The sequence below is a fragment of the Acanthopagrus latus genome, chromosome 7 (assembly GCF_904848185.1).
Source record: "Acanthopagrus latus isolate v.2019 chromosome 7, fAcaLat1.1, whole genome shotgun sequence".
NCBI lineage: Eukaryota > Metazoa > Chordata > Actinopteri > Spariformes > Sparidae > Acanthopagrus > Acanthopagrus latus.
Window position 1 is genome coordinate 14,961,794 of NC_051045.1, and position 16,249 is coordinate 14,978,042.

At 43.2% G+C, this 16,249-nt stretch overlaps 1 protein-coding gene and 1 long non-coding RNA gene across 3 annotated transcripts in view; one reads left to right on the forward strand and one right to left on the reverse strand.

Moving 5' to 3' along the window:
• Nucleotides 1-4,935: 4,935 nt before the first annotated feature.
• On the reverse strand, nt 4,936-6,635 carry LOC119022180. The gene is made up of 3 exons (XR_005075847.1): nt 5,868-6,635; nt 5,079-5,157; nt 4,936-4,973 (listed from the first exon to the last, which is right to left on the reverse strand). It is a non-coding gene; the product is annotated as an uncharacterized LOC119022180 (long non-coding RNA).
• The window catches only part of lrp1ab (low density lipoprotein receptor-related protein 1Ab), a 90,675-nt gene continuing 79,382 nt past the window's right edge, over nt 4,957-16,249 (forward strand). For both annotated transcript variants that reach the window (XM_037102769.1, XM_037102770.1), the window contains exon 1: nt 4,957-5,751. In XM_037102769.1, coding sequence (XP_036958664.1) covers nt 5,679-5,751 — 73 coding nt within the window. In that variant the 5' untranslated portion in view covers nt 4,957-5,678. The remainder of the gene's footprint in view (nt 5,752-16,249) is intronic.

The following is a 16,249-nucleotide window of genomic DNA, read 5'->3' on the forward strand; positions in this document are numbered from 1 at the left end:
AGATTAAAAAAAAAACAAAACTGCCTTATGAAAAAAATTAAGATAAAGAAAACATCATTGGAAAATAAAACACAGCAACAACATTTCTACACATACACATGCCATTGGTTCCCAAATCGCGTGCCGTGGGCTGTGAGGCAACTGCTAATGTGCTGTGGGATTTTGTTACAACAATTTATTATTATTGCGATATACATATCAAGTATTGAATGAGTCTACAACTATCATTTATACACACTCATTTCCCAAAACAGAGGCAAGTTCTTTAGCCTAAAAGAACATTTATGAACAAAAAAGGAACTGAAAGGAAACGCGTACAGAGTGACTGATAACAAGTGTTAAAGAGACTTGTTTGCATGGTTGTAGATACACGTGTGTCTTGAGATTTTGTCGTAGCATGTCATCTGCCTTGGGCACAAAATGTGTAATTTGAATATATCCTGTTTTTGTTTTGCTAATATCTAGCAGGCAAAGTTTGTTATATTACACTATTTTGGAGGTAAACTAGTAGTACATAAGATATATTTGGTGATGTCATCGTATTGCCACTGAATAACCTGAAAACAATTCTTTCCCGAAAATACATCAGGTATTAGTTATAGTATTGAATTCAGCTGTGACACAGGATTTTAACATACACACACCTGCCCATGACTTTACTTCTATAATAACGACAATGACAGCACTGGTTGCAGGAACTGTGGATCAAATAATTTCCACGTTTTTTTGTTTATTTATTATAGTTTTGGATCTGACCCAAATGTATAAGTAGCTCTTGATGTATAAGATAACTGTCTGAGTCAGAATATACTTTGCATCTCTCTGAATTTGCATCAGTTGTCAAGCTTTTGGACGGCTCTCATCGCATGAATAAAAAAAGTGTTTGTATCAACAGAAGTTGCTTGGCAACTAAATCCCTCGACCCTTTTGCCTTATCTTGCATACCCTGACTGATGAGCCCTCGAGTATGTAGAAAACATATGCAGTTGTTCACTGAGCCATACAGTGTTTTTTTTGTTTTTTTTTATAGCCATGGCATTTGCATACAACTACAGATGCAAAGATTTGCAGCACAGGAAGACAGAGGACAGGCCTATATTCTTATGCTGATCTAGATGCACAAGGGATTTCATCCTGATTTCATCATGAGTCTAGTCAGACAGACGAGAGAGCCTCAGATGAATTCATAATCTCCATTTGTCTGTCTCCCACACACACGCACATTCGCTAAGTGTTCGACTTGATACGTTGGTTGCAATTTGCATAAAAATAACATTATTCTTGGTTGCCATCATTCTCTCTGGCCAGATATTGACGCTTTTTCTTTTTTTTTTTTTGACTGGACCGCTGTGGGACTGCAATTAGGTCACCCAGGGTTGTTCACTCCCCCTGGTTCAATCTATGCAATGCTTTGATATGTGTATGCAAGTGTTCAGCCAGATGGGCTGCGAGTTCCACACAGCTCAAGGACAGTTTGGGGAGTGACTCAGTCAGCAGAGTGCCCGAGCCAGCCAGCACACTCTGTGAATTCACCAGTAACGGGAATCGTACGGCCTGTTGGGAGCTGTGGAATTCGGATAGGGTTTCCTCTACTAACAGATGGGGGGGTTTGATTTAATTGTAACTTTATACTACAATACTACAGGTTTAGTTGATTAAGCGGTTTAATCTAGAATAATCTAGAGCTGAAGTACGTTTCCTGGTAGAGCAATCAAAATATTACATAAAACAACACCTGCATTATCTGCAAATCTCAGAGTCGTGTGAAAATGTCACGCTGAACTTTGGGTTGGACTGGGGCTCCTTGCTGGTGGGTTGCATGGGGGAGGGTTGCAGATGGGGGAGAAGGGAGTGGGAATGAGGGTTAGGAGAACACAGGCTGCTGGTGCATGCTCGGCATTCCTCAGGTGTTGTCAGCATAGCTTGCTCAGTAATTACCTCTCTGTGAAAACATGCACAAAGCCACACTTTACTAGCGAGCTGAAAGGCAGCAACTAGAGGGAAGCTGTTAGGGAGATGCCAGAGACAGATGGGGCTCCATCCAGATTTACATTTAGGCCTATTATGAGCTGCAGTGGTTATTTATTTATTTATTTTTTCAGAAGAATGAGTGAGTAAAATGTGTCGAAGAATTGCAGACACGGTGTACTTCATGCACGCAGTGGCAGCCACAGAAGCAGAGCCCGGCCGTGTGAGAGTCAGGCAGCTTGATTTATGCAGCGATCCATCTTCTCTCAAGGATATGGGCAGGTTGGGTAACGATTGCAGCCAAGCAGACCTTGGCACGTGGACATAGTGGCGTGATACAGATGTACACTTGCAAAGATGGCGGTCAGCCTTCACACGCAGAAGTTTTTATGAACGTTGCATACAGGGAGTGGATTCCTGTGATCCTCCCTCTGCATGCTGCTTTCCATTGTTCCTCTCAGATGTCATCGCTTTCATCACTGACACCAGCGTCACAGAAGAAGCAGGTTCTCTTAGTCTGGGAACTCTCCCCCCACCCCCCAACCCCTCCCCGCCCCTCCCTGCTCTGTCTCCTTGGCTGGCTCGCTAAAAGCTGAAGGATTGTGTGCAGATGTGCCTGGAGAGAGGCCAGCCCCCTCTGCCCTGGGAGAACATGTGGTCTGGGAGTGTTTACGCTGGCACTCTTTCAAGCTGTCTTCCCACACAGCATGCTGGCGTCTGTCTCTCCTGGATGACAATGCTCAAACCCCCCCCACACACACACACACAAAAGAGGGCATTCTCAGGTTGAAGTGACACCGGCAATCATGTTTATTCACCCCGTGGACACACAGGAGACACAAATCTAAATAAGGAGTAAACACGTTTGCTGACATCAAAATCTTGTGTTTCACAGTGAACCTGATCAGGAGCGTTACTAAAACAGGATGATACTTGGGCTGGCTTTGATATTTCTCCCCCAACTTACTTTGTTTATATTGTTTTGATACTTGGAGTTAACATTTGTTTGGATTCAACAGATATCCAGACACTTCAGGCATGTTTTGCTCAGATTCTCAGCATACTTCACATTCTCCCCAGTGATTCAGGCCCTGGGTAAACATCTGTAAGCCGAAGAGCAATGAAAAGCTCGCTTTTTCTTAACACTTGTGGCAGCAAACTAAGTGTCAGTTTGCATAGTGTGTGAAATACTCACCGGTTGTTTTTTAGCACCCATGATTAAATGCAACTGGGGGGAAAGGGACATGCACTGCAGGAACCGTGATTTATGGGCACTTCGAATACAAAACTGCTGCAGTGGAGACACAAACATCCTCTTGTGTTCTCCTTTTAACGGAATGACTCTTTGAGCAAAGCTTTCTCAAAGGACACGCCATGTAAAATTTACCAATTACTGCAATAGACGGTTGGTTTCTTTTTTTTTTTTTTTTTGGTATGTCAGTGAAATTAGTCTGCATGTCTCGTTGTAATGTAAGCATTCAGTGCCCCCTGCAGGCGTAGATGGTTAATGAACCTACTCAAATCATATATTCACTTCTACAAAAAACAGTTTCACAAAGATCACATTCTGTTTGTTCAAAGCTTGCAGCTGTTAGAATTTTAGGGGGCAACTTTTATTTTCATGTGAAGGCCAGTTTTGCATCATGTTATCCATATTTGATGTCAATTTTTGACATGCGAAGTTGAGTTATCATATGACTCATTTGTTTTCATTCTCACTAAAGTGCATAACAAATGGATTGTGCGACCCATTACAGCAGGGATGGGACCATCAGAATCTGTAACTGTGGATTGTGATTTAAAAAAAAAAAAAAACAACCCTTGCCATAAGCTGATGGTGGCGAATTTCATGATCAAAATAAACGTGAATTGAGATAATATCCTCACATGGATGACTTGATAAACTTGTCTAGCTCACTGGCATACATTCTGATATCGTGTTTTTCCAGGTTTATTTTGAGTAGCCTGAGTCTGTCTCCATGGCTGAATGCTAAACATGCAAGCTGAATCACCCCCCAAAAAGGTTTATCTGGATGTTGTCAGTACTATAGATTCCAAACTAAAAAAAAAACAACAACACGGAGATGAAAATACCGCCCTTTGTTTATGGTTTTATATGATTATTGGTTACTTATTTAAGGGCCTTTGATTGACTGATTTTCACAAAGACGTGTCCCGTCTGTGATGCAATAACATATAAAATAATCAACACAAAATAAAAAAATAAATATATATATATTTGTTTGTATACTGTAGACAGGGTGTTTATCAGAATGCCAGACATATTTTAATCTTTTTCTGCTTAGCCACCAATCAATTACAAGCAATTTAATATAATCACTTAATTGTTTTGTGATTGATTACCTTCACCTGAAGCTGGAAACACCGATGTTCTGTCGTGCATGCTCCACCAAAAATGTATCCAACCATCATGCTGACTCCTCATTGTCACGCACCACTAGGGGGCGTGATTTAGTGACGAATGCAGAGGTTGAAGGTCCTCCACAATGTAGCTACACCTCCACTTGAACTGTGATTTTTAAAATGTTGGACTTGTGGACACCTAGTTCAGCTCTGATTGAGCCACAGTGATATTAGAATGTGATTTGGATCATTCAAGTTGAAAGGCAAGAATGTATTCAAGGTCTCCATTTAGCTGAAAAAACTGTACACTTTTATTCAATATCACAATTTAAGAGTGATAACAGTGATGAACTGGTGTCTTCAGCATATGTTATTTGCAGCAAAACAACAAGTTTGGACAACTGAAGCCTGATGGTTGGAAAAAAAAAACTTAAGTTATTTTTTTTCCCTGCTCATCACCTCTGTAAGCAGCATGTCGGAGTTTAACAGCCTTTTAATTGGCTGCTTACATCACTCCATCATCCTTTAAATTTCCAACGAGGTGGAACAAAAGTCAGGACCGTGCAGAAATATTGAGCCAACATGGCTGATCTGAGGGCTCCAGTTGCAGGCCGCGCCGCCTCTCTCTCCCACCTCCACGGCTGATGAAAAAGCGCATGAAATAGGAGAAAAGGAGGTGTGTTAGAGCATGCGCAGACGGCGCTCGCCGCTTTTAGTTATCCCATTTTTTGAGGACTCGAGCTTACGTCACGGGCTCGTCCACAGTGTCGGAGCTTGAGAGCCACCATCCACTCATGCAACCACAGGCACGGGGAGGCACTGGCGCTGCGAGGGACGAAAAACGCTCTTACTTTTTAATTTTTTCTTTTTACTTTGGCACGGAATGAGGTGAACGGGGCTCCCCCCGGCGGCTGCAAGCGCTTCTCGGACGTGTGGACGACTGTGGTGGCATGGTGTGGTGAAAGAGAGACAGACAGACAGAGAGAGAGACAGAGAGACAGAGAGAGAGAGAGAGACCCCCAGGCAGGCAGCACGCACACAGAAAGACAGAGGTTACACTGTGCATCATGTTCGAATGCTGATAATCAATTAGAAATATACATGACTGTGCTGCTGCATTGCCCATAGCCTCGCCGGGCTGGAAGCGAGCCTCTCTTTGTACTGCCGAAGCCCGTGTGAAGCGGCCACCGTGCGGGGCTGAGGGGTGCAACTGAACGGACAATCGCACCCGGACCACTGAAGGGGGTTCGGATGAGGTGGTCGATCGGGTTGTTAGATTGTAGAAATCCAGCCAACTTTCCCTCTATTCCTTTCTAACAGCGGTGCCAGCGAGCATTGCTCAGGAGATGGCGATGAGGTTGCTCTACTTGGGATTTATACTCTGCTTGGAGATCACATCTCCTCACGGTGCAACCGTAGGTAAGAAAGCCTGTTGTGTTATCTTGCATTGTGAAAGCATGACCACTTCTTTTCTTTTTTTCTCTCTTCCTCCTCCTCCTTGCCTGCAAAGCATCTGTGCACAGGCCTGTGCTCACCAGAGTTGGAGCCAACACCGCAAATGGGTTGTCTTCACAATAACACAGTGTGCCACAGCAGCAGTCCCCCTGAAGAAGGGACAGGATCGATCATTAGGAAAAGCCTTTAATCTCAGAAAGTGCCGCAAAGCGAAGCAGCATGCAGATTGTTTTCTTGGCGTAGAACAAAAAATATATATCTCTGTGTGCGTTTAGTGTTTTTCTTTCTTCAGCAGTGCTCCTGTCTGAGCAGACAGAATGGGCCTGCAAGGATGGCAGACAGTGAGGTTATTCACTGCTGGTGTGTTCAGCAGGTAAAAGAGAGAGAGAGAGGGAGGTAAAAAAAAAAAAAAAAAAAAGAGGCAACACTTGCATGACACCAGCGACGCATTTCGACAAGACGACTCTGCGTAAAAATACCCCCTCAGAGACAGAAATCCAGTTCCTCATGTTATCCGTATGGCTACAGCTGATAGCCACCATTCAAGCCATTTAAAAAAAAAAAAAAAAAACATCAGCAGCACGCTTGAGTTCCATATCAAACCTGTGGGAGTCATCGCCGGGCCAGATCAGCTTTCACGTTTGTTTTCAGCCACTTGGCGCATGTGAAAACAACAGTTGTGTCTGCGAGTGGACGGATAATCTTAATGGCGCGGCTTGTCCCGACGTGCAGCGTCGGCGGCTGCCTGGGAAATCACAGCTTCATTACTGACAGCTCGCCCAGGTACGCTCTGATAGTGACACGAATAGCCGTGCAGTTATCCTCTCACGTCCCGGGAGCTCCTTAATGCTCACCCAACCCCCAGAATCCCTGATAGTAATAATGAGACATTAAATGCACCATCGCTCTTGTGACAGTGCGTCGCAGACCTGTTGAGCTAACTGCTGGCTCGTTTGTGCCCCACAGTTCTTTACAGGGAGGGCGAGAATGGCATGGGCATGTTTTCTGTGTTGCTTTTAATCCTGCCACATTTAACTTGCATAACTAGAATTATGAATCAGGTTTCCCAGAAGGCACAGGATGGTAGCCTGGAGTCTGCTGTAAAGTCATCCATCATGTTTAGTGGATGTAAAACAGTGGAGAAGTCATGCTTTGGTGTTGACTCAGACCTGACAGCTTTCCTCGTGGATGAATATGTGTAAAATCGACGTGACAGTCTCTTTCACTCGTTCAGTCCATGTTTACTTGGGTGCCTGAGGGAAAGGCAACGCATTAAAACCTCAGTTTCGCCATGAAGGCAGCCGCGTGTCGTTGCAACACAGCGAAAGAAAATTTGCTCCTGCCCTTCTCCCTGTTGCGAGATCTTACATAAGTTTCATTAGATTTGGATGGAGGCTGTTCTGAGTGAAAGCCATAGCTGAGGTTACAGGAGTGGGCAAGCTCCTCCCACCGCCTCCATCAGTATGTAACATCTGGACACAGGGAGACCATTAATCCAACTTAGATGTGACTGCAATGGGAGGGGAGGGGGGGGACCAGCTGAAGAGCCGAGGGTAAAGCCGGGTGAGGCGAAATAAACTTCCAAGATTCACTGGGATACTCTCGAAAACTAACATGTAGTTACATAACAGGCAGCCAGGGATGGAGACCATGTATGTGTGTTATGTCATTAGTAACAGTTGATTTGTCAGCCCGCCCGCCCGTCAGAGGAGTGTCTGCTCAAAAGAGTAGAAGTGGTCAAATGAGTGGATGCGAACCCCTAAGGCCGGCCACTTGGGCTGGATTTGGCCGGATCACCACTGGGCCACAGCATGAATTTACGAATGAGAAAGGATTAGTGAGAGGAAGGTCAAAAGTTGACAGTTCAGCATTGGACAGACCCCTTTTGTTTGTTATTGATCCCTGGTGTCGCTTAGAGTCCGCGATGGTGTCCCGTAAAGGCGTCTGCGAAGAAACCAGAACACGGTGTGAATTGATGCCTGCTCCTCATGTATGATGATTTTTGATCTTCAGTTGTTCAGCTTTTCTTAGCAGTCAGTTGATTTGCGATCTACAAATCGTAAGACTAATTCAAAAATGTCCCCAAGAACAGATTTCTTTTCTTCAGCCAACAGTCCAAAACTCAAAAAAAGGTTTAGTTAACACTAAAGATAAGAGAAAGTAAAGCATCAGATTGTAATATGTTATAAGCTGGAAGCATCACATGGTCTGTGACGAAGCTAAAGTTTTCAGTTGATTTATTAATCAGTGGATTCACTTTTAAAGTTACTTTTTATCGAAAAACTGCCGAAACATTCCCGAGTTGCGGCTTGTCAGTGGTGAAGATTGGCTGCTTTATTTTTTCATATGTGACGTTTGTTGTATTAACCTGAATATCAGCAAGTTTTGGACTCTTGGTCTGACAAAATGGAAGGAAGGATCCGGAAACTTGAGAGGGACAGATCGTAGATTGTCCTCTGACATTTTACAGTTGAAGACAATTATTTCAGAAGCTAACTGATCATCAGCTAAACAATGAATTAGCTTATTTCTCTCAAATTATTTGTAGTTTTGTAAATGCATACTGCTGATCGTGCAACAAAATGGCACTGTGCTGAATGTAGTTCTTCGTTTTTGTAACTTTATCTGTAGACTCTTTTCATCAACATGTCCGTGTTGGATAACTTCATGAGTTTGCATATACGATCTCGACAACCTTTAAGGGCTGACGGCTCCCCGTTGGTGAAAAGTGTAAATCTGGGTCAGAGGCTAAAGAGGTTGAATTCCTGAGGAGCCTACCCTCTGTTTGCCTGACCTTTTTAATGGGACCTGGCTTACCTTTTCCTCAGAACTGTCACTGGAAACATCTGCTGGAAAAATTCAGCATCCCTCAAACAAATTCAACAGGTAATAGCTTGGATTGCTCTGTTGGGCTCTTCCAAGTGGAGGTCACTGGGGAGCACTTACTGTAACTCTGTACACCTGATGCTGCCTGGTGATGCCCCCTCATCAGGTGACACAGATAATCCCCAAGTGATTTTGTCTTCTCAAAAAGAAACGCTGGATTAAAAATCTTAAAATGCTTGTATTAGACTTTAGTCCAAGTGTTTAGTTTTATGCATTCTTTTGGTTTGTGAGTGATATTTAATGCAAAGCTTGTGCGCAGGTGTTTCCATTTTGGTCCCGACCTTGTGAAATGATAATAGCAGACAGTTGGATTCTTGACCGGAGCTGCAGAAAAGATCCCCTTTTTATCCCTCTGCTTCCTGCGCTGCATTGCAATCAACCGTGACTAGAGGGTAAAACCAGATTAACATAAATGTCTTCAGTGTTGTTCCCCACATATTGAAGGCGTGAGACCGCAGATGAAAGAGTGTTTGTTGATTGTGAATAGCAGGGGTGTACTGTAATTGGTGTTTTCTGCTAGCTACATCACTGTTTACCCTGTTTAGTGCCTAAGACCCAAAAAGGGAACGGATCGGCCGCTTTAACAAAATAGGATGTGTGGGTGTGTGTTAATGCAGCTCTGTAAGATTCATTGGGCTTTTTATATAATCGGGCTCGCTATGCTATCATTTCCTGCCATTAATATGATTATGACTCTTTAGAAATGTGTGGTTTTTGAACTCAAAACACATCTTTAGACGGGAACATCGCGATCTGTTTTCCTTGCACTTCATGAAGACAGTACGTAGAGTTGTTAAAATGTTGCACAGGGTTGCAAAGTTTGCCCGACACCTGGCACATCTGTGAGAATAAAGTCTTTGTGGCTCCTGTTTAACTTGGACGGCGATAATGGCGAACTCCTCACCGGGTGCCTTGAGCTGAAACCCACAGATCGTCAGTTTTCGGAGACCGTCAGCTGCTGCTTGTTGTTCACTCAGTCCTGTTGGCTTGTATCGCGTCACGGTTGAGTTCACCTCAGATGTTGCCGATCCTCCTGGGTTTGCGTTTGACAGGGCAATCAGCTTGATGGCAGGGACCCTTGGGTGCTTTCACATGTGGTCTGATGTGATCAGGGGATCTGATGTAAGGAGATAACATTCCAATCCCGTGGACTGCTGCCAGGTGTCGAAGCCGTTAACTTTCATCAGAGTCGCAGCCATGACTCCAGGTCATTGGCTGGTGATGTCTGCGTGGCAAAGATATGGGCCCAATTTGAATTTTTATAGTACTTCTGTGTAAGGGACCGTGTAAATGTTCTGTGTAAGTACAGTATCTGATAACACATTTTCATTTTCAGTCTTTCAGCAGATAAGATAATCTATATTGTTATGTTACATAAAATATTATATTACAAATACAGTGCAAACATAGCTGCAATCTTTGAAATAAGAGAGACAACTTATCATATCGTAATGATTAGAATTCCATAAACTCTGATGGGATTGCATTAGGTACGCATCCAACCGTCTGTGATATGATATGATCTATGAAACCACATTGGAGTGAATAACATGATAAAACAGCTGCCTGCGGCGTTGGTCGATAATGTTAGCTGATATACATTTGTTGCCGCACTGTTAATACCTTGATAAATATCTCCTTATGGAGTAAAACGTTGTTGATAGCGTGGGACTTCTTTGTGGCAACATTTGATTTTAGAAACAAAAAGGTCAGTTTTATCCATTAACAATTTGTCATTTCTTTTTTTTAGAATATGGACCATATCACAGCATGTGTTGCTATATCATGATATAAAGCCTAGTGTGCTGTCTTAGAGAGGAGTTTCAGCCATCTTGCCTATGTCGTCTACCTTGATGCCACATCAGTTCTTTTAATTTGATCATTTATAGCCTCATGGTGACGTGATCTCTTGCTTTACTTCAGCAGAGCAGCTTGAATGAATACTGAGTAATTTTCTCCTCTCTAGACTGATAGAACTGACATCTGCCTATACAGTGCACTATATGTAGCATATCCTTAATTACCTGACAATCTTAAATAAACAGTCCACACAATGTTGTCAGGTATCAGCATGCGCTAAAAATGAAACATCAGAAACTTAGAATACCACATAAAAGCATAATTGGACACCTCTACTCTGAACCCATGGCTTCAATGACACTTAAATTCATTAACTAAACATAAAAAGATGGATCACATTTTTGTCATTCATGCCTTGAAACAGAATTTTAACAGCTGGAAGTGTTAAAACAATGTCAGTAAGATGATAAAAGGAGTTATGATGTCACAGGAAGACGGTGCAGGCAACTCTAATGAGCAGCAGTTTCACCTGTTGGCACTGAACTTCACATTCACTGTGGTTTGAAAACTACTATTAATAGCTATTTGAGTTTGTATTTCCTCATCTTAGCCCGTTATCGCCTTTAAACTCTGAAACTCAACAATTCTGTCAAGGTTGAAGTGTGTGTGTGTGTGTGTGTGTGTGTGTGTGTGTGTGTGTGTGTGTGTGTGTGTGTGACTCAACTGTGCTTCTGAAGGTCCACAACTGTTAGGGTAAAGTAAAATTAACTACTGAAGGTTTCCAAGGTCTTTTATGATATTCTCCAGTTTGTAGGTCGTTCATGCTCGTGCTCATCCGTGAGGGTTTAATCACTCATGCTAGAATTATGGTCCATGCCGCATCTCCAGAAGAGAACCTTTTTTATGGGTTGCACAGTCCAGCTTTGGATCTCGCCGCAGAACAGAGGTCATCTGTTAAGATGTGATGTGGATGACAACTCATTTGTGCATTGTTTATGAGTCATTCCTAGCAATTATCGAGCCAGGAACATTCCTCCCTCCTGTGTCTTTTAGAGTGAATCTAATGAGGGATTCATGGAGATCGACTTGCATGAAATCACAGGAACATTTCAACCTCCAACTGAAGTAAAGTCTTATTTGGTAACGTAGTCTTTCCATACCTTACCCGTCTGAAGCCTTGGATGTTTTTTTTCCTGGTTGCTCCAGAGGACAGAGACAAGCAGTGATTTACAGTCATCCCAGTTGCAGTGAATGCCTCAATTTATGTGGTTCAGCCTTCATTTTGTGGCTCACATATTCTGTTTTCATAACAGCTGAATCTGGTTTGACTTTTCCTCTATGGGTGCACAGAGCTGTGCTATGCGGAGGCTTCGGGGCGGCTGTAGAAGCAACTCTGCAGAAAGCACCGTGAAGCCCTCTTTACATTTATCTTTATGTCCATCAATCACACTCACTCATTGTGTGTCTTTAACTGCGTTGCCTTTTACTGCTCTGGCCTGTGACGTCCTGCAGAGCCTCATCAGGTTACCTCTGAGGTCAAAGCTGCAGCCTTTTGTCGTGCAGTGACACAAAAAACAAGGCTTTCAGGCACTGGAGTAGGTACTAACTCCCAACTCGGTCTTCTGCTGTTTATGCATGTTCGTCCTCTTTGAAACTGGCTCTCGTGGATTAGAACTTAAATTGCCTATGGGCATTGTGTGTGCACTGCGAGCCGGGTAAAGTGCTCAAGTGCTTGGCTGTGGGTTTGGCTTGACACAAAGATAAGTGGTTGTTTCCACTGGATGGGCACTGCACAGTGCGGCCATTGAAGAAGTTGATTTTAATGGCTAAAGCAGTGGCCGTTGGATAGTGTTTATTAAACCTGTTCTGCACTCTCTACCCTCGAATTAAGGGTGGATGATCGGGCCAAAAAATTATACCAAGTTCTATTTAATTTGTGAAATGCGAGAATATAAGTTTAAAACAAAAAAGCAGACTTGAAATACCCTATGGATGTCTTTATTTGCACCACTAAAACACAGAATTACATGAAATATAATAATTCTTTAGCGCACGCTCCTAATCCGCCACATTGCTAGCAACAAGTCATGTTGCATCGGTACAGGCTTTAACTTCGCCTATTTCAATCGTCGTTTAACATGTAGAATATTTTGGTGAAAAATGATGATCAGTGTTTTCCAAAGCCCAGTATTATGTCCTTAAACATCTTGTTTTGTCATCAACCCAAAGATATTCAGTATACTGCTGTAGAAGAGTAAAGACGTCCAGTAAGCAGCTTAGCTACATCAGTTAACTGGTTTGTTCATGTAACGCGGATCTGCTAGTCATCGGGGTTATGTGAGGTACGGGAACAGAGCTAAGGAGACATATAATACAATAATCTCTACGACTCGTGAAAAACAGTTTACAGACACTTTCAAGATCGATTACGATTCAAAGTCATCAGATCGCTCATATACCTAGATACTCCACATTTTACATCCTTAAGATCTCAGGCTCTGGTTCAAAATTAGTCCCTCTTCCAACTGAATAATTAATACAGCACAAAATTCAGGAATAACATCTTCCCCCCTGCTCTCATTCTCATCCCCACGGTCCTTGTTTGGTTTTAATTGTTACTTGCAGTGCAGGGATTCTTGCTTTGAAATCATGCTAAGCTGAGCAGAGAAATCACTTCAAACTTGACCTCAGGGGTCTAATTACATACTGTAGTCGGTTTTGCTTTTTCTGTTTCACTCCCTGAAACACCCTGGAGCTCCACAATGGAGGACCAGTAAAGGGGAGAGGTGGTGGGTGATGAGAAACAGTCCTGGTTTTTATTTCCACTTTCGCCTGGCACTGCCATTGTGCGCAGCAGGACCATCGAGACCCAGAGTCCCATTTATTTATTCATTCTTTCGAGTCATTTCACATTCCCATTCGTACTGTTATCTCTTAACAGAATTTAATAGAATCCATGCTCCATTGCTCAGCCTAGAAATTATCCACATGGGGATTGGCTCGGTTGAAAACCAGGATGTGCTCAGTTTTTGGAGCGAAGCTTGTGAAACAATAGTACATTTCACACATTTCTATTTGCTTGACGAAACATTCCGCCACCAGTCCGTGTGCATTTCGACGGCGGTCTTCTCTTCATCGTGATGTGTGGCATTTTTAACTGAACCAAACTGTTTTTTTTTTTTTAATCAAGTCTGCCCTGTTTTGCACTTTGAGTAACCACTCCAAGTTAGTCTTGTAGCAAAAACAAACAGGCAGGCAGTAATTCCCCCCCCGAATTCAAAAGCAGTTGTGTCGTTTCTTTGAATCTAGCTGCTCGCCTGTAACAGATTGTCTTTTTGAGGCAAAGCTATACACATGAAATCAATTAGAAGGTGCTGGAATGCGCTGCATGGATCTGGAGTTGATTTGTAGAGCAGCGATGGCCATATTGAGAGAGACAGATCAGGGTGGGGGGAAGAAGTGGGTCAGTGTTTGGTCCCAGCTGGTGATGGTGTCTGGAGGCCTCCATCACTTGGCTGCTGAATTGGTGCCACAACACCATTTACTCATCGTCCCACAGAGTTCCTCTTGAGGCCCGAGGTTGTTTTGTCAAGTTTTTGGATTACATGAAAAAAAAACAACCTTAAATGCCCTCTTGCAAATGGCCTCGAACACACTTTATTCTTCTTGTTAAGCGTCCAGGAGGAGTGTTTCTATAAGAGCCGGCTCTGTGTATGTTTATGCATTTGCTCATTCGCTCGTGTTTAATGCTCTTTGCCGTGGGCAGCGCTCAGGGGCAATTCAGTTCGCACTGTTTGGACAGCTCAGAGCTTCAGTGGGCCCGCATAAGGAAATACAGTGTGTGCCTCATACAACAGGGAGTATGTCCGCCAACTGCAGCCTGGGCATCCACATACTCGGAAGTAACTCACTGATTTATGGCGTAGCATGTACGTCAACTCAAGAGTCAAGCATTTGTTCAGTGAATCTTTAGTGACGGCACTAACGGAAGAGCTTGTAAGTCAGTCTAGCTTCTCTTACGCGTGTTTTTTTTTTAGCTCTGTCATCGCTGAATTATGTATGTTTAAATAGTGCTATTTAAAAGATCCAGTCTTTGTCTCTGCTTTCTGTAATTCACTCATCAGTTTCAGCGCGTACTAACAGGAGGAAGCCCTGTAATGGATCTTTTTTTGGTTTCGTAAAATGGTGCTGACTGTACCCTGATTTCTTGAGTTGACAAGATAATGAGGGAAGAAAATACAATTTACAGATCATGATTTCAAATTTTAACCACCGACATCCCAGTTTGGCACCCTCGGATGCCTCCTCCAAGCAAGAGCTGTTAAACCGTTGAGAAAACTGAAATTAGATGTTTAGTTGAGTGTAGAGAATAAGTTGTAAAGTTGGGTGGAAACACTAATCCCGTGTCTAATGGACAAATACTCCAGACATTTTTACAGAGTGCTGGCCTTCAGGCATTCTCGGGCGTACAGTTGCCTGAAGGTCTTTCTCAGTGTTCATATTTAATGCCTTTGCCGTATGAATGGAATACACTTTCGGTGCAACATATTGTAACTACATCAGAGTGACGGGCACTTTTGGTTTTTGTGGAAGACAGCTGTTTTAAAATCATGCTGCCTGTGTGTTTCTTTTTTAAACGAGCCAAATAAAGATATCCGTACACGGTGCAATTTCTCCTCAGAAATAGAAAACCGTTTCCTGCGATGCGTCCAAAGTTTCCCTCACTCGGTAATGGTGTGAGATCCAAAACTCTTGAGGGTTTTAACTAAGGCTGTGAAAGTTATTTTTCCTCATTTTCTTCTCTAATTAGATGTGGTTTTGCTCTAATAGATACCCACAGGATGGTTGTTTTTCTCAGGGTATCTTAATATGGAGGCAGTGGTGTATATAATCTTACTTTTTAAAAGCTGATCATAAGAAAAAGAAGATAAAGATATTATTATTCAAATGTGATAATCCTCCTGGTTTTGTGGACAGAAGAGTTGAGTGCTGTGGGATTTCCTTCCATTTAGTCACAGCAGTGTGATCAGGTTGCCTTTCAGCTGTGGCAGGAAATGCTTTAGTTGGAAGGCATTATCAGACTGGGACTCTGTTGGAGGCTAACACACTGGGCTTGTAGGAGTTCCTGTAAGTAGAGCATGTACCTTGATTCAATGGGATTGGTGTTTGCTGTTGGGCCAATCCTAGGAGACTCAATAAAGGCCTTCTTCATTCCCCTTTGTAGGTAAAGTGGACTGAAATGGTTCAACATCCCAGCCTCTTTCGGACCCTCCAGAAATTGTCAGCATTTTGGCAGTTAGTTTGGAAAAAAAGGCGACTTTGCAGGCTGAATTAACAATTCACATCTCTGTTTGAGATATTTCAGTGGGCTTTGAAAGAGGACTGCTGAGGGGGGGGAAGGCTGCCAGTCTTTCCCCCCAGTCTCTAACCCCTCCTCTGCCACAACCTCCAATTAGGCTCCGAGGTTCTCCCCTCTGCGGTCATTCCATGCTGGTGTGTTAAAGCGATGATAAAATTAGAACCCGCAATGTTTTATTTCCAGTTTTTATGCCCGCTCACAAGGAACAACCGGCTCGGCCCAGCTGCTTCACACGGGGACCAGAGATCCAGAGAGGTGCCTGCACATGGCCGCCTGTCAGGGGGTTTCGGCGCTTTTACTCACTGCAGCTCAGGCTTCAGTCAGTGTGGCTGTGCGCTCGCTTGTTGGGTCTTTAGGCAGATTAAATGGCAACATATAAGCACAGATAAATCCGCTGTGTTTACCACCAAACAAAAT